At 40.0% G+C, this 26,193-nt stretch overlaps 1 protein-coding gene across 5 annotated transcripts in view; it reads right to left on the bottom strand.

Annotated features, from left to right (window-relative positions):
• Nucleotides 1-26,193, bottom strand: part of CFAP58 (cilia and flagella associated protein 58) — a 135,004-nt gene that overhangs the window by 89,111 nt on the left and 19,700 nt on the right. For all 5 annotated transcript variants that reach the window (XM_084995354.1, XM_084995352.1, XM_084995353.1 and 2 more), the window contains 8 exons: nt 22,556-22,837; nt 20,074-20,222; nt 16,387-16,543; nt 15,042-15,236; nt 11,493-11,630; nt 9,098-9,257; nt 4,774-4,856; nt 407-598 (listed from right to left, as the gene is read on the bottom strand). In XM_084995354.1, coding sequence (XP_084851480.1) covers nt 407-598; nt 4,774-4,856; nt 9,098-9,257; nt 11,493-11,630; nt 15,042-15,236; nt 16,387-16,543; nt 20,074-20,222; nt 22,556-22,699 — 1,218 coding nt within the window. In that variant the 5' untranslated portion in view covers nt 22,700-22,837. The remainder of the gene's footprint in view (nt 1-406; nt 599-4,773; nt 4,857-9,097; nt 9,258-11,492; nt 11,631-15,041; nt 15,237-16,386; nt 16,544-20,073; nt 20,223-22,555; nt 22,838-26,193) is intronic.

The following is a 26,193-nucleotide window of genomic DNA, read 5'->3' as shown; positions in this document are numbered from 1 at the left end:
GCCTGAACTGACAGCTAGTCTTCTCAGACTCAGTAATCAACAGAGCTTCTTAAATGACTAAGTCAGAAGAGAAATATGCTGTATTACAATGGCTCCCAATCCTTGGTATGAGGATCATCGGGGGTCTTTTACAAGGAAGACATGTCAGGCCAGGGCTCGACTGAGCATATGCATTTTTGCTCCTCCAAATTCATATTCTGCAAATACTTGCTCAGCATTTATTTACTCTAAACGGGAAGAAGCTGATTTCCGGGCAAAGCTTGTTTCCCACTATCGTAAATCTGCATGTGAATCACAAGCTGAAATTGGAATAACTCATCTTTGCAACAATGTGTAATGATCAGAAATGTAACAATCAGAAAAAAAGGTGCTGATGCTCGACCCACACCATAGAGGAGTGGCTTACCTTTTGAGTAAGGTCACTGGCTTCATTGATGTACCGATCTCGCTCCTTTTCCAGTTGAAAGATGATCTTTCTTTGCTTCTGAGCCTCCTCTCTATAGTTCTGGATTTCTTCTTCCAAGTTCCTCTTGGCTTGTTCATGGAGTTTTACCAGGTCTATCTGTTTCTGGGTCGCGTTGACCGCCTTAAGCATATTCTAAAAACAAAAGCAACAGAGCAGCCCTATTACTCAAAATGTTTGGGAATTTTTATTAAATTTACTCCCTGCCTTAATCCTAAAATAATTAGGTGCATTATTTGGAAGATGAATAAAAATAATCATATTTTCCACAGCTTATTAAGAGCTTTTTATGTCAGTTGGCACAGCGCACTATAAACGGACATACAAATGCACTAAGAGACAACATCCCTGGTGGTTCAGTGGGCTAAGGATCCGACATCGTCACTGTTGTGGCGCAGGTTCGATCCTTGGCCCCAGAACTTCGCATGTTGCAGGTGCATCCAAAAAAAAAGGAGTGGGCACTATATTGTTCCCATATTAGGAGTAGGAAACAGAGAATGAGAAGTTAAGCTACTTGCCTACAAGTTCATTCAATAAGGCAGTGACAGGGCTGTGATTTGAATTCAGGGCTGGCTGATGCCAAAGTCACCTTCCATCCCAGCTCTAGCCTTCTTCTTATAAAAGTAGAACATCTGAACCTAATCATATAACACAGGATTTGACTACAAAATAAAGTAAAACCAGCTTATTAAAAATACAGATACCAGAGTTCCTGTTGTGGTGCAGTGGTAATGAACCCAACTAATAACCATGAGGACACCGGTTCGATCCCTGGCCTCACTCAGTGGGTCAAGGATCCAGCATTGCCATGAGCTGTGCTGTAGGTCACAGATACAGATCAGATCTGGCATTGCTGTGGCTGTGGCATAGGTCAGCAGCTGTAGCTCCAATTCAACCCCTAGCCTGGAAACTTCCATGTGCCATATGTATGGCCCTAAAAAAAAATACCTAAAATTAACATATGATCCAACAAAACCACTCCTGGTATCTACTCAAAAGAATTGAAAATAAGTGTTCAAATGAAAAGCTTGTACATAAACGTTCATAGTAGTAGCACTATTCACACAAGCCAAAAGGTAACAATAACCCAAATGTCCATCAGCTGATGAATGAATAAATAAAATGTTCTATATCTACATAGTGGAATGTTAATCTGCCATAAAAAGGGATGAAATATCCAGAATGGTCAAATCCACAGAAACATAAGCAGATCAGTATTTGCCAAGGGTGGAGGAGGGGAAGTGGGAAGTGACTGCCTAACAGGTACACAGGTTCCTTTGCAGGCCATGAAAATATTCTGAAACTAAATAGTCATGATGTTTGCACAGCATTGTGAATGTATTAATGTCACTAATGCTAAGTTTTCTTTTATGTGTATTTTACCACATTCAAAAAGAATTAATCCAGTTTTTTCAAAAACACAGATGCCCATGTCCCAATTCCAGCGATTCTGATTCAGTGGCCCTGAGATAGAACCCAGGTTCCAACATTTTTTTTTTAAAGCTGCCCTGGTGATCTCTGATGCTGCAATGGAAATGCCTTGGGTTGGCTGCCCAAGAAGCCAGGGCAGTCATGCTCACGCTGGAGAGCCTGCTTCTCCAGCCACAGCTGGATGGACCCAGGGACTTTTGTAACTCTGTAGAAGATGTCAACTCGGGAGCTGTTGGTGGTAGCTTTTTTTCTGCCATATGGTCTGGGAAACAGAGGCAATCCTCACTGCAAGAAAGAAATGAAGCAACACCTCCGCTGGAAGCAGTGTGGTGGAGGGAGAGAGGGCTTTCTGTGTATCCCAAGAATGTTAGGCCAGGTTCCTATTGTTTCTAGGGCCCAGCCGTATCCTTGGGTTCTGTAAGGCACCTGATAATCCCTTCTCAAATCTCTAACCAATACGGACATGCAGTCAGGTCTGAAAACCACTGGAATATAAATAGGTTAAAAAAAAAAAATGGGACATTTATGGAGCTCCCGTTGTGGCACAGCAGAAATGAATCTGACTAGGAACCATGAGGTTGCAATCCCTGGCCTCGCTCAGTGGGTTAAGGATCCAGTGTTGCTGTGAGCTGTGATGTGGGTCATAGACACAGCTTGGATCCTGGGCTGCAGTGGCTGCAGTGTAGGCCGGCAGCTATAGCTCCGATCAGACCCCAGCCTGGGAAACTCCATGTGCCGCCAGTGCGGCCCTAAAAAGCAAAAAAAGAAAAAAAAAGAAAAACAATGGGACATTTAAATCTTGATCAGGTGACGATGTAGGAAATGGAAAAGGTCAACTTTACTTTCAAGTATTGAATTAAACGTTTGCTCTGTGAAAGATAAAGCCACTTCAACATGACACTGAAAGAACCAAAATACATTAATATTGCTGCCTATCAAAAACACATCACTTATTCATGAATGAAGGTGGCATTTCAAGTCAGTGGGGAAAGAACGTATTATCAGTAAAGGTTGATTGCACACCTTCAGAGGAGCAGGCACTAGGCCAGGCACTGAGGATGCAATGGCCAGGAAAAAAGTAAAAGTATACCCTGCCCTAAAGAAGAAGTTTAAATAGTCAAATCAAACAAATAAGTATAAACTTAATATGCTAGTTGTCTTATTATGGCAGGATATCTATAGGTTGTTTACTAGAATATATAAATATAAATGGAATAAATGTTATATGAGTTTAAAAAAATAAATTTAAAAATCTAAATCCGGAGTTCCTGTCGTGGCGCAATGGTTAACGAATCCGACTAGGAACCATGAGGTTGCGGGTTCGATCCCTGCCCTGGCTCAGTGGGTTTAGGATCCGGCGTTGCCGTGAGCTGTGGTGTAGGTTGCAGACTCGGCTCAGATCCAGCGTTGCTGTGGCTCTGGCGTAGGCCGGTGGCTACAGCTCCGATTCGACCCCTAGCCTGGGAACCTCCATATGCCGCAGGAGCAGCCCAAGAAATAGCTAAAAAAAAAAAAAAAAAAAAAAAAAAAACAAAACTAAATCCAATAAAATTATTTACAGATAAAAATCTATAGAATAAAGGAAAATTTTCCAGGATTATGAAAAATTTTTTAAAAAAACTTTCTTTTTTTTTTTTTTTTTTTTGTCTTTTTGCTATTTTTTTGGGCCACTTTCGTGGCATATGGAGGTTCCCAGGCTAGGGGTCGAATCGGAGCTGTAGCCGCTGGCCTACGCCAGAGCCACAGCAACTTGGGATCCGAGCCGAGTCTGCAACCTACACCACAGCTCACGGCAACGCCGGATCGTTAACCCACTGAGCAGGGGCAGGGATCGAACCCGCAACCTCATGGTTCCTAGTCGGATTCGTTAACCGCTGCGCCACGACGGGAACTCCTAAAAAAACTTTCTTAAGGAGTGCTCAGCATGTAAAGATATCTAATCTTCTACTATTTCCTGAAATTCCCTAAATAGTCCACTTTAAACTACAGGGTAATCTACGTTGTTAACATTTATTCCATCCTGGGAAACCTAAAGAAATAATAACAATTCAGAATGAGCAAATATAGGCTGTATGAAGCTGGAGATGAAGCTGTCTTGGCCAAAAGCCACGAGGCTGTCTGCTGTGGAAACAACCTCCCCACTCCACACCTGGCCCATCGTTTTTTCCTCCCTAAAGGAAATTCTTGAGCAGGAACGTTTACCCTAATTCCTTGCAAGCGGTTAATCTCCTACGAGTGACTTAAAGTGGAAGGAATCCTCTGGAAGGGTCAAGGAGAGGAGCAGGGGATGAGGGTCTGCCTTGAGCAGGGATTTCCAGGCCTCAAGCTCCCCCAGTCCCTGCCCAGCTTTGGACCTTATGGAACTCAAAGACTAGGAGAAATAATGGCTGAAAGCAGAAACCAAAACCTACAACCCTCCTGAAAAGACGGAGGATGGGTTAGAGGTGCTTCATATAGCCAACCAGCCATCCTCTACCTACCTGAAAGCTAACATCTTATGGGCACTCACTTGTACTTTCTGGATTAGCCAAAACTGCAGATTATAGATATTATAATCAGAGATTTTGAGTAACTGCTTCGGATGCCAAATAACACACCAGCAATAAAAACAGAAACCACAAGACACTCTGAAATCCCCTGTTAGTTTGTATGATGATTCTCCAAAGTCCCTTTGTGCTCCCAGGTGATAATGTGGTCTCAAGTCACAGCCAGTGAATGGCGGAATGTGGATAGCTGCTTAGAGGAAAATTGAGCACTGTTATTAATTCTAATCTACTTCTGTTTGCCTCAGAGTTTTCTTCCCCTGCAGCCAGTTATAGGCAGATATTATAGCACTAAACAAAGACATTTATTTACCAGCGCTACTGTAACAAACTCACCTTATTCAATACGTCCCTTTCTCTCAGAAGCTCATCCATTGCTTTCTTATCAAGTTCTGCTTGTTTCTTTGAAGCCTCCACCTCTAAATTACCAGGGAGAAAAATAATAATTATTACGAAGAAAACGTTAAGGAGGAAACTGCCAAAGCCAAAACGACATAAAAACGCCTTTGTATATTTATCCGTAGCTATGAAACTACTTTTCGTCGAGTGGTACGTGATCTTCATTATAACTTGGCAAGGTAGGTCTTCCAGTCCCACTAAACAGATGGAAGCTGAGGGTCAGAGAGCCATGTGCCCAGGGTCCACAGCCAAGATGTGAGAGGACTGAGATTGGGAGTTCGGTTTCTCTGACTCCAAAAAGTCCTTGCTCTTTTTAAATATTGTTTATTATAAAGTAATTAGAAATACAGGAAGAAATTGGGAACAGGAAGAAATTGGCAACAAAAGTAAACAAAAGGGGAGTCCCCACTATAGTTCAATGGGTTAAGGATCCAGCGTTGCCACAAGCTATGGCTTACTTAAGTCACAGATGCAGCATGGATCCCAAGTTGCTATGGCTATGGCCTAGGCCAGCAGCTGCAGCTCCAATTTGATCCTGAGCCCAGGAACTTCCATATGCCACAGGTGCTGCCCTAAAAAGAAAAAAAAAAAATTAAAAAGTAATAAATAAATAAACAAAAGGGAAAAAAAATCCAATCAATCAGAATCTACATAGGATTTTGGTGTGTCTCTTTCCTGACTTTTTCCTATGCAAATATATGTGTTTATAAATATGAATATTTATATACCACATACACCAACAGGGAATCATACTACATACAGTTAACACACATAAAATAAATATCTCTCTATATTATAAATGCACATCTACATCAGAATTTTTAATGACTTCATACTTCACTGTATAAAAATGCATAATTTATTTAGTCAATTCCCATCTTAACATTTAAGTTGCTTTCTTTTATTTATTTATTTTATGCATTTAAGTTTGCAATTATGAGCAATAATTCTGTGAAAGTTCCTATTCATCTGTTCCTCTAGGAGATGAAGTCTTGGATCAAAGGTGATTTTCTTTTTAAAGATATTTCTCTCCTACTGCTGAATTTCTCTCAAAAAATTAGTGGCAATTTAAATCCACAGCCAAACCACCACTGGTATTATCAGTCTCTTTCATCTTTAACAATCTGATAGATTTTTCTAAGCCAATAGGTCCATATTTAATTTACATTTACTTGATTAGTAGTGAAGTTGACTACTTTTTCATGTTTAATGATCATTTATTTGTATTTCTGTTTTTCAAATTGCTCCACATTGGCTCTTTGCCCATTTTTCTCATGAATTATATTTTTTTGCGGATTTGTAAGAGTTCCTTAAAGATAATAAGAATACTAACTCTCTGGCAATATTTTAGTCAATTTGCCTGCATATATAGACTTTTGCTGCTTTAAAAAAAAATTGCTTTAATTTCATTAAATCTCTCCATCCTGGCTTTACTATTCCTATATTTGGTCTTGAATTTTTTTTCCCAGAAATAGTTGACTGTCATACCACCATTTTCTTAATAATCCATACTGCACACTGGTATGAAACGACAACTTTATCTTAGATGATAACTGTGGGTCTTTTTGTGGCCTTTCCAATCTTTTTTTTTTTTTTTTTTTTTTTTTTTTTTGTCTTTTTGCTATTTCTTTGGGCCGCTCCCATGGCATACGGAGGTTCCCAGGCTAGGGATCTAATCGGAGCTGTAGCTGCCAGCCTACGCCAGAGCCACAGCAACGCAGGATCCGAGCCGCGTCTGTGACCTACACCACAGCTCACGGCAACGCCGGATCCTAAACCCACTGAGCAAGGGCAGGGATGGAACCCGCAACCTCATGGTTCCTAGTCGGATTCGTTAACCACTGCGCCACGACGGGAACTCCTCCAATCTTTTCCATTGATCTGTTTATTCAGGCATTCTCACTAAACTATTTGATTACTGAAGCTTTATCATACGTTTAAACACCTGGTAAGGCAAATGCTCCCTTACTCTTCCTTTCTAGAATTTTATAGCTATTGTCACATGTTCATTCTTCTGAAGGAACTCTAGAATCAGTTTTCAAGACCTAAGCAACATAACTCACTGAAATTCTTATTGGCGATATTAAATATGTAGATTAATATGGACAGATTTATACCTTTATCATATTGAGTTTTCTCATCCAAGAACTTGGTGTATCTCTCCATTTTTCAAGTCTTCCTTTATACCTCTCAATAGAATTCTATAGTGATTTTTATATATAGGTCTTACAAATATCTTGGTAACTTTATTCATAGGTATTTTATTACTTTGGTTGCTATTGTGAAAGGGGTTTTTTCCATCATATATTGTAACTGATTCTTTGTATGAAAGAAAGCTATTGATATCTATATATTTATTTTATAACCTGCCACCTTGTTGAACTCTTGCTAGTTCTGGCAATTTTTCAGTCTGTCTCCTGGATTTTGCGGTAGGAAATCATAACACAGGGAGACTCGTGCTCCTAACCATTATGTCCAATGCCACTCTTTGATAGGGCACATCAAAAGGAAGTGCTCCCTAAGAGGAAATAATAATGTTAACGATATCTATAAAATAACCAGAAAAGAGAATATGATGACTTCTTTAAACGTGATTTAAGGAAGAAGAATTGGGTTCATTGCTGAAAGGATACATTTTTTTTTTCAAAACTTAGAACTCTCGCCAGCACAAATACAGACATTTTAATATGAGAGTGTTTTTTGAAATTCCGTAAGCCAGTTACAAAACATGCTCTACTCGCCCTATTTTTTTTTTCCCACATCTGTCATTAAAGACATTAGACTATAAACTCCATGCTAGACTATAAGCAGCCTGCACATAGTATGTACTCAATTTACTGAATGAATAAATAAACGGAGAAAGTATCAATATCAGCTACAACTGTACCCTGGCAAAAGATTATCTCTTGGTGTCTTAGAAGGAAAAATACCTGCACTTCTCAAAGACTTAATGCAACGAATATTTCTACTAATCTTACCTAGAGATCTTGATTTTGCTTAACTTTCAGGGAGTCGGTGTACATGTTTATGCTTCTATGTATGTTATCTCAGTCAATGATTTACAGCTGAGGTCGATGAGGTGTTCTTGACATTTTATGGTATAGTCAGATTTCAAACCCTGATCCTCTGTCCAGAATTCAAACCCTGACCTTTTTGTCTCCAAATCTCTGAGCTATTTCTGCCACACCATATTTAACTAGTATATCCTGTTTTTAATTATTTTCTTTTTCAGAATTAGATAATATTAATCTTATTACTTTTATAAATAATAATATATCTGGAAAATGATAGATGACATTTAGTAAGCACTTACTATGTTCTAGGTACTGTCCCGAGAGCTTTCTGTACATTAGCTCATTTCATCCCCCAACTAAATGGGACAGAGGTGGAATCTGAACCCAGGCAGATTCGACTCCAGAGTTTGTATCCTTAATGATTTTTCTGTGCTATATGGCCTCCCATGGCACTTATATTTTCCATCCACAGGTCAGTGTGAGAGTTGGGTAAAACAAGGGTTTGTCATAGGGTCAAGTACTAATAGAGGAAAGGAGTCAGAAGCCATTTATTTTTTGTCTCACTGATTCTGGGTACACTGTTATCTCAAATACTGCTCATGGGGAACAGTCATTTTAATTTCCCCCATATCTTTTATGAGAAAAGAAGACTGAAGGAATTCCTGTTGTGGCTCACTGTTAACGAACCCAACTAAGGATCAATGAGGATGGACTTCTTCCATCCCTGGCCCCGTTCAGTGGGTTAAGGATCTGGCATTGCTGTGGCTGTGGCATAGGCCAGCGGCTATATCTCTGATTCAAACCCTAGCCTGGGAATTTCCATATGCCACAGGTGCAGCCCTAGAAAGCAAAAGTAAATAAATAAATGAGACTTTGTTGACTTGGCAGCAGTTTCTAAAAGAAAGAAAAAGTTTAAAAAGAAAGAAAGAAAGGAAAGAAAAGAAAACTGAAGAAAAGGTCATATAGAACCCAAACCTAAGAATACAGAGGTTAACTCCTCCATGGACAAATACTGAGCAATACTTTCAGCTCAGTACAACCTATTGAAGAGTTTTTTAAGATAAGAAAGTTCACGGTATTCAAAATGATGTCCCCTCTATATGATCTAATCACCAGTTTGAATGCTGTTTTACTGCATTCATTTGGCATGGTTTCTGTTTGGAGGCATGCAGTTGCTAAATGACATTAGTCACCCAGGAAAAGTCTAAAAACAAATAAAACAAAGCACAGAATGCTTCTTGGTTTACCTCTCTCTAATCCCAAGATCTGATTTTTTAGAGTTTCCTTGTGCTGTTCCACTTCTCCCTTTTGATCTTCAATCTGATGCAATTTCTTATGGATTTGTTCTCGGATTTTGTTGAGCTTCCCAATGTCAAGGCGCATCTGATGGACTTCTTCCTCTTTGGCCTGTAATTAGTGAGAAAGGATTAACCAGGGACACTCAGTAAATTAAGGGTCAGTGACTGGTTGATGGTAAACACAGGACCAATAAAAGGAAATTCTTTCCATGTCAGTGTAAAGTCATTCTCTGAAATTAAATCAAAACACACATTGTTTGGTTTTGAGGGAAATTGAAAAAGCCTATTCTCTGAAATAAAATATAAGCTAAAAATAATGAAAAAACTGATTAAAACTGAGGTCTTAAGGCTTCAATTCACTGAACTGTTGAATCAAACAAGAATGCTGTATCGTATGTATCATAAATGTGTGAAATTTGTATACAAATGCTGCATTGATTGGCAACATTCATAGACTCACTAAGTGATCTCTCTTCAAGGCTATTAACATGTTATAAAATTTTGAGTTTTGGGAGTTCCCATTGCGGCTCAGCAGTAATGAACCCGACTAGTATCCATGAGGACATGGGCTCATCCTTGACCTAGCTCAGTGGGTTAAGGACCCGGTGTTGCTATGAGCTGTGGTGTGGGTAGCAGATGGGGCTCAGATCCCTCGTTGCTGTGGCTGTGGTATAGGCGGGCAGCTATAGCTCCGATTGGACCCCTGGCCTAGGAACTTCCATGTGCCACAGGTGCAGTTCTAAAAAAAAGCGCAAAAAAAAATTTTTTTTAATTGAGTCTTTTGGACCCACATGACCACTGTGATACAATTACGTACATTAGAAAGAAGGTCCTCTTTCTTCAGAGTATATGAGTCTATGACTGTACATGTTGGAGGTGGACAAGGTAACACTAATAGGCAAGTCTACATGATGGCAAAAGGTATGAAGACAGTAATTCTAGCAAAGGAAAACACAGATTTTTGTCTATGTATTTCAAGTTCTATCAATTTTTAAATTCAAATTAAATTCATTTTTTTTAATTTGCCATTCTTAGAAATGGCTGAGAAAGCAACTCGTGATTCTTCTGCAAATAAAGGGTAGCAATTATCTGCAGTTCTTGACAATGAGGAGACTGCGCTTAGCCAGATATGTTATCCTCAGATCACTGCCAGAAGCAGAATCCCATAGGTTCAGGATCTGATAACAAAAATATTCCATCTTTCAAGGTGCCCCATTCGTGTTATCAAAGGAGAGAAGTAATGGCATAAGTCTTCTCACTTTAATTTCACCTTAGGGACTAATACATTATTTTGCCTTTGGTAGTTGCTTCATTTCTGCTTCAGCTTTGGAGCATTCTCATAAAGAATGGTTTTGAGTCAAATCATTCTGGACTGCTTAAATGTTCCTCGGTCTCAGATCCTACCAGATTCAAACTAGTCGCTCTATGGTCCTTTTCAATTGAAACAATAAGATGTTCTAATTCAGTAGTTCTTAATCCAGGTCCCATGGTTAGACTCCAGAAAAGCCTTGTAAATCTCTAAGACTGCACACAAACCAAATACAAGGTGTGCGAATAAGTGTGTGTGGGGGGGGGGGGGGTTGTGTGCATGTAAATGCATGCACATGCTTTCATCAGATTCTCAAAAGTGGCTGTGATGTAAAAATTGTTAAGATTTACTACTCGAATCAATGTATTTTTCTGATTGGCCAGTAATTTTATGCCCCGTATTCTAATAAAACCAGAGGATGGCTTATGAATTGTTCAGAATTGGTGATAAACATAAAGCTGCTCTGCTAAGCATGTAGGCATACAGTATGTACCCAAGAATAAAACTGTTATCCCAACTTAATTTGCAAGCACTCTTTAATGAGGGCAGAAAGAACAGAAAAGCTGACTTGAAATTTACTTTGGACAGAAGTGAAAATCATGATTCTACAGTCCTAAGAGCAGATATCACATAGTACTAATCCATCCCCCACCCCCTCATTCCACCTTCTCCACACACGTAGCAAAATATATATAATTGGACTTCTTCGACACTCACACGTGTAAATGGTTTCTAGTTCTGAGCACCTTGTCACTTGCAAGGCTGAATTACAGAGATGAACATGAACATCTAAGCTTGCTTTGGAAAGCATTTGCATAATCACATGATCGACAATCAGGTTTGCAATGTTCTAAGAATGGTAGTTATCAAATTGTCTGCTTCCAGGCATAAAGCAATCACTGTTTACATCTGCCTCTGATGGACCAAGTCTAATACAGTTTATCCAATCAAAGGCTCCAACAGCATCGGCCAACCTTTATCAATGGGGAATGAAGGAGAGCCCAGCAGGGAACAGATATGTCACTCGGTATTTACTTTGAGCTCCAACACCTTCTGCTGATTTTCCTGGGAGAGCTGCTCACAAACCAAACTGTGCTGTTCATTCTCTTGCTGAAGTTTAGCATTTCTCATCTGAAACTGCTCCAGCTCCTTTGCAGCTCTCTCATTCAGGATCTGAAAGATGCAGAACGAGCTGGTTAAGGCATTTGAATCTGATTACAGTAGCTGCACATCCATGCAGGACCTCCCCCCCCCCCCACCCGCCGCCATCCCTGCAGACCTCCTGGGACAAGCACGGCAACCACACTTTTTTTGTCTTTGCGGAAACTGCTCTTTCTCTCCAGTGAAAGCACAAATGCACTCAAATATGATGAATGTTAAATGGCTGAGGGAAATGATGCCTTCTTATGAATAACACAGAGAGCATAATTTTTTTTTCTGGGAGCCTTGGGAAGTCTTGTTCACAGGTGGTGGATAAATATTTTAATGCCTGTTTGCCATTTGGCAGGCTTCGCACACGAAACAATTGCTATAATCATTGCAAATGAGCTAGAGATTCAAACAGGCTTTTTTGGCTGTGGGGCTCACAAGATACATCTTCAGAAGCAAATCCAGCATTAATATGCCTACAACTTTTTCGTGAACAGAACCATTGACTAACACCAACATGGAGACAATTCCTCTTAAACCATCTTAAGTCAAAACCATGGAGCAGCAATGGAATGATTTCTATCTGCCTGACTTCGGCATCAGTCAGATTTTTCTATCCTGAGAAGGACATAAATATATAAAACAAAGGGTTATATTTTGGGAGGTCATTTCCATTAAGAAAATATTGGGAGATGGAGTGATATCAAAAATAAGGAATAAAATAAAGGAAAAAAGGGAAGATGGTTTCAAAGTCACTTACTCCAATAGATAACTTCCAGTCAAGAAAAGTTAAACACAGAAAGAATCCGTCCCACTTCCTATCAGTAGAAACTAAATAAAATATAGTTGGCTTTGCTTAAAATGAAACTGTTTTCCATGAGTCCTGGGTATTGATAGACAGTGCTATAGTTTTATTATGATGAGCAAAAACCCTCAAATTTCATGCTCAAAGAAGCCTAAGTTTTTTCTAGTGGATTTTGCACATTATACGTTATCTATTTGATTTCTGGCTTTATGTAACATTAATAAAGAAACTGAAAAATAAGTGCATTCTAATATCTAAATTTTTTTTGTCTTTTGTCCTTTTTTAGGGCCGCACCCGCAGCATATAGAGGTTCCCAGGCTAGGGGTCAAATCGGAGCTACAGCTGCCAGCCTACATCGGAGCCACAGCAACGCCAGATCCTAGCTGCATCTGCGACCTACACAACAGGTCACGGCAATGCCAGATCCTTAACCCACTGAGCAAGGGCAGGGATCGAACCCACAACCTCATGGTTCCTAGTCGGATTTGTTTCCGCTGCACCACGATGAGAACTCCTAATATCTAATTTTTTAAGTGGAAAAATGATGTATGGCTTGAAAAGTACTTTGGAAACTTCCTAAGAGAATATATTTTCAATAAGTGATTTTTTTCAATGGCATGAATTTGTTCTTTAAGAAATTAAAAAAGACAGACTAGCATTTGTGTTTCCTTAAACCGTTATTACAAAGGAAATGTTTTTTAAAAAGTACCATATTTAAGAAACATAAAGACTGAGTGTGGTTTCCTAACCTTGAAACTTAAAAATAAATCTGTTAAGATGGCCAACAAGCACATGAAAAGATGCTCAACATCATTAATTATTAGAGAAATGCAAATCAAAACCACAATGAGGTACCAGTTCACACCAGTCAGAATGGCTATCATCAGAAAGTCTACAAATAATAAATGATGGATTAAAAAAAAGTCCACTCACTTTCTGTTGACATCCTTTTATATGCTTAAATACTTTTAAAGAATTCCTTATTATTTTTAACAACTTATGAATGCTATAAGGTATTGGTATCATGAATATCAGATTTTCATGGAAATACAAAAAAAAAAATGCTGGCGAGGATGCAGAAGTAAGGGAACTTTCCTACACTGTTAGTGGGAATATAAATTGGTGCAGCCACTATGGAGAACAGTATGAAGGTTCTCCAAAAAACTAAAGATAGATTTACCATATGATCCAGCAATCCCACTCTTCGGCTTATATCTGGACAAAATTAAATTCAAAAAGATACATTCACCCCTGTGTTCATAGCACAAGCTATGGAAACCACCTAAATGTCCATCAACAGATGAATGGACAAAGAAAATACATATATATGATGGAGATACACATATACAGTGGAATACTACACAGCCATAAAAAAGAATGAATAATGCCATTTGCAGCAACATGGATGGACCTAGAGATTATCACACTAAGTGAAGTAAGTCATAAAGAAAAAGACAAATATCACATGATATCACTTATACGTGGTATCTAAAATACGACACAAATGAACTTTACTAAACAAAAACAGAATCACAGATATAGAGAACAGACTTATGCTTGCCAAAGGGGAGGGAGGTGGGTGAGGGATGGATTTGGACTCTGGAGTTAGCAGCTGCAAGCTATTACATATAGAATGGGTAAACAACGAGGCCCTATTGTACAGCACAGAGACCTGTATTCAATATCCTGTGATAGACCATAACAGAAAAGAAAATTAAAAAGAATTTATATGTGTGTGTGTGCATAACTGAGTCACTTTGCTGTATAGCAGAAATTAATATAACATTGTAACTCAACAAACACTTCAATAAAAAACAAATTTAAAAAAAAATTTTTTAAATATTTCATGTTATATCCAAGGCTGGAAAGCTTAGAGCGATGAGAGAGAACGGTCTTCTGAGATCTGTCCAACAGAACTATCTGTAATGAACTTAATGTTCTCTATCTGCACTGTCCCATACAGCCCTGTATGGCTGCTGAGTACTTGAAACGGTGTTGGTGCAACTGAGGAACTGAAATTTTAGTTTTCTTTAATTTTAAATAATTTAAATATAAATGGACATATGTGGCTAGTAACTACCATATTGGAGAGTGTGGTTCTATAACTATGTGGCAACAACATAAATGAATCTCACAAACAGGATATTAGGAGAAAGACATTAGACAAAAAAAAAAAAAGTACATCCTGTATGATTTCATTTCTGTACAGTACAAAAGTAGGCAAAACTCACCTCTGCTTAGAATTCAGAAGAGAGCTGACCTTTGAGGAAGAGAGTGACTGGGAAGGGCACAAGGGGTTCTGGGGTGCATTTTCTCAGGCTGGGTATAAGTGACAAAGATGTGTTCAAGGGGAGAAACTTCATCAAGCTATATATCTGTGACTTAAACACTTTTCTGTGTGTGTATTATACATCAATAAAAGGGTAAAAAGAAATTAACTTGCTGGAGCCAGGATAGGAGGGTGGAGATGGAGGGCATTCTCTCTAGAAGAGCCATTCAAAGACCAAATGCAGGGCTACATGTTGTGTTATCAACGTCTGTAGTAAAGAGAGCTTGCTGCTTTCCAAAGAAAATCCAAAGTCATGGTCATTGTTCAGCCAGGACCCATGGTGCCGTCCCATCCAGCATACCTTCTGTTCCTTTAGCTGCTGCTCCAGCTTCTGAAGCTCTTCCTTGCTCTTTTGCATGTACTGCTGCAACGCCTTGATTTCTGTCTGCCTGGTGTCCATGTCTGTCTGAATCTGCTTAAGCTCTTTCTCTAGTTTTTCCTTCTTCCGAGTCTCCCTCGAAGCTTCATTCTGACGTTGCTGGATTTCTTGCTGGAACTACAGGAACAGAAAGGACAGAGGGAAAGAGATGAGCCCCTTGCCAGGATAGGTCTCAACCGGCCAAGTTTCTCCCTCTCTCAGATATTTCATTTCCAGGGCAGTCCCTTCATAGTAGCATGTCTCCCGTGGCAGAGTCATCTTTGAAGCCCAGCATTCAAACTTTTCAAAAGTATTCTCTATTGTTTTTCAAAGCCTTGGCACCAAATGTTTCACCCTGATGGTGGGAACAAATCCACAAAGAAAGGTATAAAATCCAGTTAAAAATGGAAGCCAAGAAGTCTAGAGAAGTCAAACATGGAAAGAACTCACCAAACTCTCCATCAACAGAAAATAAATAAAATGTAGCCGGCTACCCTAAATACGAAATTGTGGTTTCCATGAGTCCTTGATATTGCTAAACAGAGTACTATGGTTTTATCATGGATGGCCAAATTCTATGAAAGTACCTTTCTTATCGCATGCTCAAAGGAGGCCCATTTTTCTCCTGGAGCCTGCGCTTGTATACTATCTATTTGACTTCTGGTTTTATAGAAGAATGTTCAGAAGGATTCAGCTAGATGGCTTCCATACAAAATAAACTGCTTTCACCATCCCCACATGCAGGGCACACTGATCTTCTCAGGGGACACTCTCTTGGGCCAAAAATGTAAGCAGTTCCCTGCTTTGGTGACTTTCTCAGAGACTATTAAGAAGACTAACTCAGTAAAACTACTCTCACAAAAACAAACCAAAGAAACAAGCAGGGAGTTCCCGTCGTGGCTCAGTGGAAATAAATCTGACTAGCATCCATGAGGATGCAGGTTCGATCCCTAGCCTCACTCAGTGGGTTAAGGACCCAGCATTGCCATGAGTTGTGGTGTAGGTCACAGCCTTACTGTGTCTGTGGTGTAGGCCAGTGGCTACAGCTCCAATTCGACCCCTAACCTGGGAACCTCCAGATGCCATGAGTGCGGTCCTAAAAAAAAGACAAAAAAAAAAGAAAGAAAGAAAGAAAGAAAGAAAGAAGCAGAACAATCAATGGATGCTTTGTTTGGGCACCAGGGAGTAAATCTGAGAGAGGACCAAGGCAGGAAGGGAGTCTGGGGAAGGACTAAAGCTCCTTCTGGAAGTAATGTCCCTTCTTCTTGCTCTCCATGGCAGAGCAGACCTGGCTGATGGCCTGTTCTGCCTCTTCCCTGGACCGCTCTGTATCTTGCTGCTGTTCAGTGATCTGAGCTAAGGACTCTCGTAATTTCACCACTTCTGACAAGAGCTGGTCTCGCTCCTTGGTCACTTCTTCCTTGAACTTCAGCAAATCTCGGATACTGAAAAAGAAGAACATGGGAGTCAGACTATACAGCCATCCGCTCAGGGATTCTTCTTGTCATCCCCTGAGCTTGTTTTCAAGGGAAAGACCAGGTCAATGAGTAACACTGTTCAGGTGTGAAAGAGAAAAATCTTTATGTCCTGATGGGGGGAGCTAATTGTGAGTTGTTAACTCAAAAAGAGGAAGTTCCAATAATAATGTACATTGTATGACACTGTTTCTTTTTTTCTTTTTTTTCTTTTCTTTTTTTTTTTTGTGTGTGTGTATGTCTTTGTAGGGCCACACTCACGGCATATGGAAGTTCCCAGGCTAGGGGTCAAATCAGAGCTGTAGCCGCCGGCCTACACCACATCCACAGCAATGCTAGATCTGAGCCACATCTGCAACCTACACCACAGCTCATGGCAACACTGGATCCTTAACCCACTGAGGGAGGCCAAGGATCGAACTTGCGTCCTCATGGATACTAGTTGGATTCATAATCACCAAGGCACGATGGGAACTCCCTGTTTCTTATTTTTAAGCAATACAGTCCATGTTTGTGTGTTAGTGTGTGTTTGTGTGTCTGTGTGTGTGTGCATACACATGCGCATGCACGCTATAGGCATTTTTATAGAAGTCCAGAAAGTCAGACACCAAATTGACAACTGGTTATCTCTAAGAAGTGGAACTTACGGTGGGAGAGTTGGTGAGGATGTTTATTTTTACTCATTTTCCACATCTCTGTAGTATTTGAATTTGTTACAACAAAATGATAGTGCTATTATCAACTCTTGTAATTAACCCTAAGGAGATGTCAATTTAGAAAATTATTTGTTTAATATATCCATTAGATATCACATCTCTAAAGTCTAAAATGAAATATAAATGTAGACAAACACTACACATTGTCAGTTTTTGTTTGTTTGTTTGTTTTTTACCCATTCACCCATGGAGATTTGCTTCTCCCAAAGGGACGCAACCAGATAAAATGTCCCCAGGAACAAAATTTGGAAAATTATTCATCGCGATGCAGTTTTTGAAAGGTAGGATGTAACTTGGTGGATTTGAAGTTTTTGGAGGGTATGTGATAACATTCGTTGATTTGAATTGTAAACTAGTTACCTCAGCATTTCAAAAGCCAATATATATGATTTGGCATGACTTTCTGCAGAATTAGCATTTTGAAAGTAGAAAAACTATGTCTGATATGAGCTGTGCAGCAGAATTTGTCTAGAGCAAGGCAGCTACTTGAGAGATGAGAAAGCAGAGAACTTGCATTTGGGACACTTCAGCTGACAGTCATCCAATGACTGTTAGAAACACAGTAAGTGGACAATATTTACTGATCAACAGCTTTGATATAACTGTTTAATAAAAAATCTTCAAAACCGCATTCAAACTCTTCTTCAGAAAGGAGACCTTGGAGTTCCCGTCGTGGCTCAGTGGTTAACGAATCTGACTAGGAACCATGATGTTGAGGGTTCAATCCCTGGCCTTGCTCAGTGGGTTAAGGATCCTGCATTGCCGTGAGCTGTGGTGTAGGTCACAGATGCGGCTCAGATCCTGCGTTGCTGTGGCTCTGGTGTAGGCTGGCAGCTACAGCTCTGATTGGACCCCTAGTCTGGGAACCTCTATATGCTGCAGGAGCGGCCCTAGAAAAAGGCAAAAAAAAAAAGAAGAAAGAAAGAAAGGAGACCTTGAATTCTAAGGTTCCTGTGAAGAAAGACAGCTAAACGCACTATCGAAGATACAGTTCTGGGCTGTATGGTTTCTTCAGTTCTCCTCCTCATCATGTTCCTATTTCCATAAAAGTCCCCTCTAACCAAATCAGTTCCCTCTCAGCTGCTCTGATTGTGCATGACCTCTTTAATAAGAAAATAGAGTCTATTATAATGAACACTGCATCTTGGGTGTGTTTTAACTATTCCCTCCCCCAATACCTGCATTTAGAACTATCTATCAACATTGGATAAATGCATCTAGAAAGCATAAGCAACCTAGATAGCAGTTGGATACAGTTAAAAATGCCTAAGGAAGTGTATACTCATCCCTGACTCACTAATTAATGCAAGGTTTTGCATGCCCTGCCCAGTGATAGATCCCTAGAGGGAAGTAAAAATAGATTGTTTCCTTCAAGGAGTTCACAGCCTTATGGGCAGAGAAGCACAATTAATTTCAGTACAATGTGATCGGTGCTGTACTTGAGGTAGGTGTTGGTTCCATAGAAAGAGGGACCACTATGGTTCTTCAACTTGGCCATTGAGTCCAGACTGGGGAGGAGATTGGAACAAAGATGTTGCTAGTGATACGCTTAATATGGTGTTTGATATGGATGTTGAAAGATGCATAGTTGTTTACTGAGTGGAGAAGAGAAAAAAAAAAAGGATGCCTGACATAGAAAACAGCATATCGATGGACAGATCCTCTGGACAGAAAATCAATAAGGCAACAGAGATCCTAAATGACACAATGGAAAATTTAGACTTGATACTTTCAGGACATGACATTCAAAAAAATCAGAATATGCATTCTTTTCAAATGCACATGAAAACAGCATATCCAAAGGCATGGGGGTGTGAGTAAGCATGGTGTTGCTGGATGTGACTCTAGCAAGGCTGACTGGGGCCAATCTGTGGAAAGCTCTGTTCAAGCCTTTGAACTTTATCCTTTAGAAATGGGTAGCTGTCCAAGGTGTTTATGCTTGAGATAGAAGCATATAGGTACATGTTTTAGAAGTACATATCTGGTATGGAAGATGGTAAAGAGGCGAGATGTCTCCTGGAAAGCTGGGAGAACTGTTAGGAGCCTACCGCTAAATCTAGCAGAGAAGGGGGGCTCAAACCAAACAGAAGTGCTGGCGACAGGGAGGAGGGGAGTGATGCTTCAAAGACTGAGTCAACAAGGTAATCTTAAGGGATGAAGGGGTAGCAGGAGTGAAGAGCAGCTCTGTTTTCGGGCCTAGAACCTAGGGAGATAGGAAGGATGGTGACGAGACTAATCATGGCAGCTGGACTGGGTGGGGGTGGCGGTGGGGGGAGAGGATGAGAACCTGGGTAGAAAATCAGCCAGTTCCATTCCACACAAAAGTCTAAGAGATAAACTTAAGATCTTTACTCATTTTGAAACCATAACACTGCTTCTGTAGAACCAAAAGTGTGCAATAACCACAAATTAGAAATTCTTGGGTATAGAGAAAGGGAATATTAAAAAGAAAAAAAAAACACAGGAATCCCCTGGTGGCGCAGTGGGTTAAGGATCTGGCATTGACACTGCCACGGCACGTGCTGCTGCTGCTGCTGCTGCTGCAGCATGGGTTCAGTCCTTGGCCAGGGAACTTCCACATGCCAAGGGCACAGCCAAAATAAAATTAAATTAAGAAAAAGAAAAAACAGCAGTAAATAGAAAACTCTCTTGAGAACCCAACAAAGGAGAGTCTGGTATTCACAAAGAATGTTTAAGATGGTACTGCAAGCCCCAGGCTGTCTGTTAAAGAAAGAGGCTTCTGCAAAAGTATGTTCAATACACTTCACGAAGGTTATGACCTACTTGCTATCCTGGTCCATGGACAGTCCAGACCCTTGCTCGACCAGTTTGGTTAGGTTCACTATTTCCTCTTTCAGGGCAAGAATTGTCTCCTTCGCCTTCTGCTCTTTGTCATAGGCTGAATCCACCATCTTCCAGGCTTTTTCAATTTCCTAGATGGGCCATGGGATATCAATGAGAAAACAAAACTAGGTTTCTAATGCAAGACAGACTGAACAAAGAGAATAATAAAACAGCTACAATATACAAGTTATTTATGAGGAAAGATGATCACATATTACACACTATTAAATATATACAGACTTATTGCATTAAACGAGCTAGTAAGTACTGAAGAGCAGTTTTAAGGAGGGGTACTGGAAAAGGATTTGCCTAGATAAATGTGGCTTATAGCCACATACTGCAAGGGCCACTATAACTAGTAGGATTATTTCTAATAAAGATGTTGAGCTAGGTTTACAAAATCTAAAATTAAAGCTATGTGCAGATGATTTATAGGAGGGAAAAAAAAAAAAGCTTTATTACAGAAGGAACAGCCTTGGATTCAAGTCCTAATCTGAAGCTCTTGATAGATTCCATATGTAATACATATTTTGCCCTCAGGCCCTAAGTGAGCTCCTGAATGGCAGTGTGAACTTTAGAGCCATCCGTAGCAATGAGGTCTTCACTGTCACCCAATTGTACACAACAGCCTTGGTAATTCCCATTTCCAAAAACCCAAGCCCAAGACGTCTCACTAAATGCTTAAAGAGGAAAAGCAAAACTATTCTGAATGCAATGTGAAATATTAACATAAACACTTAAAAGTGAATTATAGCCATTCAAGTAAAAGGATGAAGGACAGTAAACATTGCGACAGCCTTGAGTTTTGCCCTGCTACTTAATTTTCTCGCAAAATTTCATCAAGGGGAATATGAGTCCTTTTATACAGGTATGAATCGATATGCTTAGGATAAAAACATTCTACTTATATGTTGACGAGGAATAAAATGAGTGGAAGAGAGTATTTAATTTAATACATTCATGCCATTAAGAGAGAGAGAGAAAGAGGGGGGGGGGAGGGCAACGGGAGGGGTTGATCCTTGGGTAAATACAGAACATAGTGACTCAAAAGAAAATATCAGTTTATGGTATATGTTTTTCCATAGCAACCACATGTACTATTTCTGGCAAAGCAAATGAAGGCTATTAAAACAAAAATAAGATTATATGAAGTTTTGTCCAAAGCAACTTTATCAATTAGATTGTAATTAATTCATGACTTCCATTTCCAGTTTTCAATTTACAATAAAAAGTGGGGGAGTTTTCTCATCATAAAATAAATGAAAGCCTTCTTATATTGGTACTTCTGCAAGGAGAAGAAGAGGCAATAGAGAGAAACAATAGAGAAAAAATGACAATAGAGAGAAAATTACCCTAAAAAAAAGTGGTTCCTGGGGAAACATCGAGGGGAGGGATAAATTAGGAGGTTGGGATGAACATATACACACTATTATATATAAAGCAGATAAGTAACAAGGATCTACTGTATAGCATAGAGAAATCTACTCAATACTGTGTAATAACCTATATGGGAAAAGACTCTGAAAAGGAATAGAGATGTATATGTGTAACTGATTCACTTTGCTACACGCCTGAAACTAACATAACATAGTAAGTTAACTGGTACTCCAATACTTTTTAAGTGGTTCCTAAAAAAACAGGCAAGTCACATTTTGCACTAGTCTTGGAAATTCATTTAAATTGGGGTATGTTTAACTGCATGATATCAAGGGAATTATCTAAAAATTTCGTAAATTATTTCTGAACACTACGGTTTCAATTATAAATTAAAATATCTTAGCCTCTTAGCACCCTGCAATCTACAAGGCATGTTTGTGTTTTACCTTCAAAATAATGCAACACACTTGAGGATGAAAAGATAAAGTATAAAACAAAGTCTCACTCTCTCAGTATCCACCCCCCACCCCCAGACGGAATCCCTGTTCTCCCATTGCAAGGAACTGGATGATAGGCAAGAGCAAAGGGGCTATAAAAGGAAAGATCCTGAAAATTACCACATGGAAATTCTCAAGGTAATCTCTTCTAAAACAGAAAAGGTAGAACTATGAAAATATCTCTAGCAAGCTATCATCCTGAGATATTTAACCATTTCTCTTGCATCAAACAAGACATACTGAGATTCCTAATACCACACTTACATATGGCTGATTCTTTTTGCTAACCTAGTATTTCTTAGAAACCAAGCCAGTTAGATTTTACACTATTTTCTGCATAGTGAAACTCACTCAAGCCAATTATTTGCTTTGAAAATGAACATCATTCCCTGGGCTTAATGAATATATGAATCATGTAAATTTTTACTTAATAACTCTTTTACTACCAGCCAGGAGCTGCCAGTAAGTATCATGAAAGGATGATGTTTTCGGTACAGGCTGCACTAATGGCAGCTCACCATCAGTTCCATTTCTAGCAAATCACTGACCTTCTTCAGGGATGCGATGGTGGTCTGGTCGTCCTGAGAGAGCTTCAGGGCAGTGGCGACCTTCGCCGAATTAACCACAATCTCCGCATTCAGCTCTCTGCACTTGGCCATCAGACGCTTTTCATTGTCATAAGACTTTTTCATGACCGCGTGAAGCTTCTCATATTCAATCCTAAATCTCTCCAAACTTTTGTCTCCTGAAAGTTCATTGAGAACCTCCTGAAAATCTCTTTCGATTTCTTCATACGCAGTTTCCTCCAGCACTAGTTTTTCACTCTTTTCCTGTTCAGAAGGGCAAAGATGGGCATGAAGATTGCAATATTTACCCCATCACTACTCGGGAATGACTGTTATTATGTGTGAATAAAAGACTTTCATACAAGCAAAATAAAAGCCACTGACAAGAGGACAATTTAAGATTATATGATGGGAAGCCTCCTTGCTCCTCTCCTGATGCCGATATATATGTATATATTGGCATTAGTATAATATTTCCTACCACATAGTGTTAAGGGTTAGATTAAATGGGATATTTTATGGCAAACACTTAGCCAAGTGCCTGGCAAATAGTAGATATTCAATAAATTTTCAATTATGTTAAGATTATTCCTAGCCTGCTTCTTACTGCCCCCAGGACGGCAGAGGGAAGCCATGGCTTGCTGAGGTCAGACATAAGGAGATCTTGCTATAGACACCATGAAATCACACTTACTCACTGTTAAAGCCATCCAGAATATAGAATATTCTCCTTAAAAATATGCCATGGCTTCCCTTAAAAAATTAACCTATGGAATTTCCACTGTGGTGCAACAGGATCAGCGGCATCTCTGGAGCCCTAGAACACAGCTTCAATCCCCAGCCCAGCACAGTGAGTTAAGGATCTGGCATTGCCACAGCTGCAGCATAGGCCACAACTGTGGCTCAGATCTAATCCCTGGCCTGGGAAATCCATATGCTGTGGGGCAGTCAAAAAAAAAAAAAAAGGAGTTCCCATAGTGGCTCAGCAGAAACGAATCTGACTAGCATCCGTGAGGATGAAGGTTTGAACCCTGGCCTCACTCAGTGGGTTAAGGATCCAGTCTTGCCATGAGCTATGGTATAGGTCCCAGGTGCAGCTTGGATCCTGCATTGCTGTGGCTGTGGTATAGGCCAGCGGCTACAGCTCCAATTCAACCCCTATCCTGGGAACCTCCATATGCCATGGGTGCAGCTCTAAAAAAAAAAAAAAGAGAGAGAGAGAGAAACTAACCTAGTTCATCTTCATAAGAATACTGAAATGCCCCCTGGGCAATGGTCATGGGCCTTCTCCACATTTGCTTTCCATGATTCGCTGGGAAGCAAATTATTTAAAAATATCAGCCCAGATGTAGAGATGTAACTCAAGCAAGTCTGACATGACTAAGATGAGAACCCAGGACTTAGTTATATAAGAATTCTTATTTGTCAAATGTTATGGGTTGAATTGTGTTCCCCTGAAAGTTATGTTGAAGTCCTAATGCCCAGGAACTGTGCATGTGACCTTATTTGGAAACAGAGTCATTGAACATACAATTAGTTAAGCTGAGGTCGTACTGGAGTAGAGTGGGTCCTAACACCTTATGATTGGTGTCCTTATAAAAAGGGGGGAAATTTTGTAACTGTGTGGCAATGGATAATAAAGAAACTTATTGCAGTAACCATTTTGAAATGTATATATATATTAAATCATTATGCTGCACACCTAAAACTAATACAATGTTGTATGTCAATTATATCTCAATTTAAAAGGAGGTGGAATTTAGACAAAGATTCACACACACACACACACACATACACACATGAGAACACTATGTGATAGATGGAAGTAGAGATTAGACTGATACAGCTGCAAGCCAAGGAACGCTAAGGATTTCTGGCTACCACCAAAAGCTAGGAAGTGACAAGGAAGGATTTTACTCAGTCTCCAAGGGAGCATGGCTCTGCCAAAATCTTGATTTCAGACTTCTAGCCTCCAGAATCGTGAAACAATAAATTTCTGCTGTTTTAAGTCACCCAGTTTGTGGTACTGTTACAGATGCCCCAGCCAATTAATACACCTACTCTTCACTACCTTCAGCACAATATTACAAAAGAATGCATGTGATTAATATATTTATTCAGCAAATATTGGTTGAACATCTGTTGCATTGAGTTGGAAAGATGGCGCCTGTAGGAGATAACAAGGTAAGGAATAAACAGCCTTCCCATAAGAAAATATGTATTAAGAGCTGATGGAGTACATATGCAAATAATGGAAGTATAGAATTTGACACCTGCCACAGAACACATTCAAAGTTCTACAAGAACCTACAGGAAGACAAAATTACTCCCAGCAGCAAAAATTAAAGCAAATTTCATAAAGGAAGTGGCATTTGAGCAAGCATAAAAGGGAAACTGGAGTTATGACAGGTAGATGTGAAGAGGAGGATATTTCTGACCCACGGCAAAGCTTGACCAAAGGCTCAGGGCCAAGCAAGTATCCAGAATTTGAGAATGGTTAAGAAGCTCAAGTTAGCTAAAGTATAAGAAGTATGACAGGGAGAAGAAAGGAAGCTAGATAGGGAGTTAGGGACAGACTGGAGGCCTTGAATGGTATTCTAAGAAATATGGAGTGGGAGTTCCCGTCGTGGCTCAGTGGCTAACGAATCCAACTAAGGAACCATGAGGTTGTGGGTTCGATCCCTGCCCTTGCTCGGTGGGTTAACGATCCGGCGTTGCCATGAGCTGTAGTGTAGGTCCCAGACATGGCTCAGATCCCAAGTTGCTGTGGCTCTGGCAAAGGCCAGTGGCTACAGCTCCGATTAGACCCCTAGCCTGGGAACTTCCATATGCCGTGGGTATGGCCCTAGAAAAGGCAAAAAGACAAAAAAAAAAAAAAAAAAAAAAAAAAAAGAAAAGAAAAAAGAAATATGGAGTGGATTATTCTGTAAGCCATAGGGAACTGCTTAGATTTTTGAGCAAAGAACTGATAAGGTTTGGAAGGTTTCATTTAATGTTTGCAATATTACGCTTTGATATTCTATACAAAAAGGGCTTTAACAAAAAAAAGGGGGGGAAGGGGAGTTCCCTTGTTGTACAGCAGGTTAGGGATCTGGCATTGTCACTGCAGCAGCTTGGGTTGCTGCTGGGGCTTGTTGAATCCCTGGACCAGGAACTTCCATATTCCACAGGTTAGCTAAAACAAAAAACAAACAAACAAAAAAGATTTAACGCAGAGGTTCACAGGCTAGGGGTTGAATCAGAGCTACGGCTGCTCCAACAGCCACAGCAACATGAGATCTGAGCCATGTCTGAGACCTACACCACAGCTCATGGCAACACCAGATCCTTAACCTACTGAGGGAGGCCAGGGGTTGAACCTGCATCCTTGTGGATGCTAGTCAGACTCATTTCCACTGAGCCACAACAGGAACTCCCTCAATAAGTCTACTTCTTACCTATCACTTTGCCTTTCACTGAATTCCTTCTGGGATGAGACATAAAGAATCTGAACTTACAGGGGAGTTCCCATTGTGGCTCAGTGGTTAATGAACCCGACTAGTATCCATGAGGATGCAGGTTTGATCCCTGGCCTTGCTCAGTGGGTCGGGGATCTGGTGTTGCCATAAGCTGACGCAGCT

Source organism: Sus scrofa, chromosome 14 (assembly GCF_054392235.1).
Source record: "Sus scrofa isolate SSC_HxYL_T2T_F1_AM1 chromosome 14, Sscrofa_HxYL_maternal_Yorkshire_Landrace_v2.0, whole genome shotgun sequence".
Taxonomy (NCBI): domain Eukaryota; kingdom Metazoa; phylum Chordata; class Mammalia; order Artiodactyla; family Suidae; genus Sus; species Sus scrofa.
The sequence above is the reverse complement of the archived record's forward strand: the minus strand, read 5'-3'. Positions and strand labels throughout refer to the sequence as shown.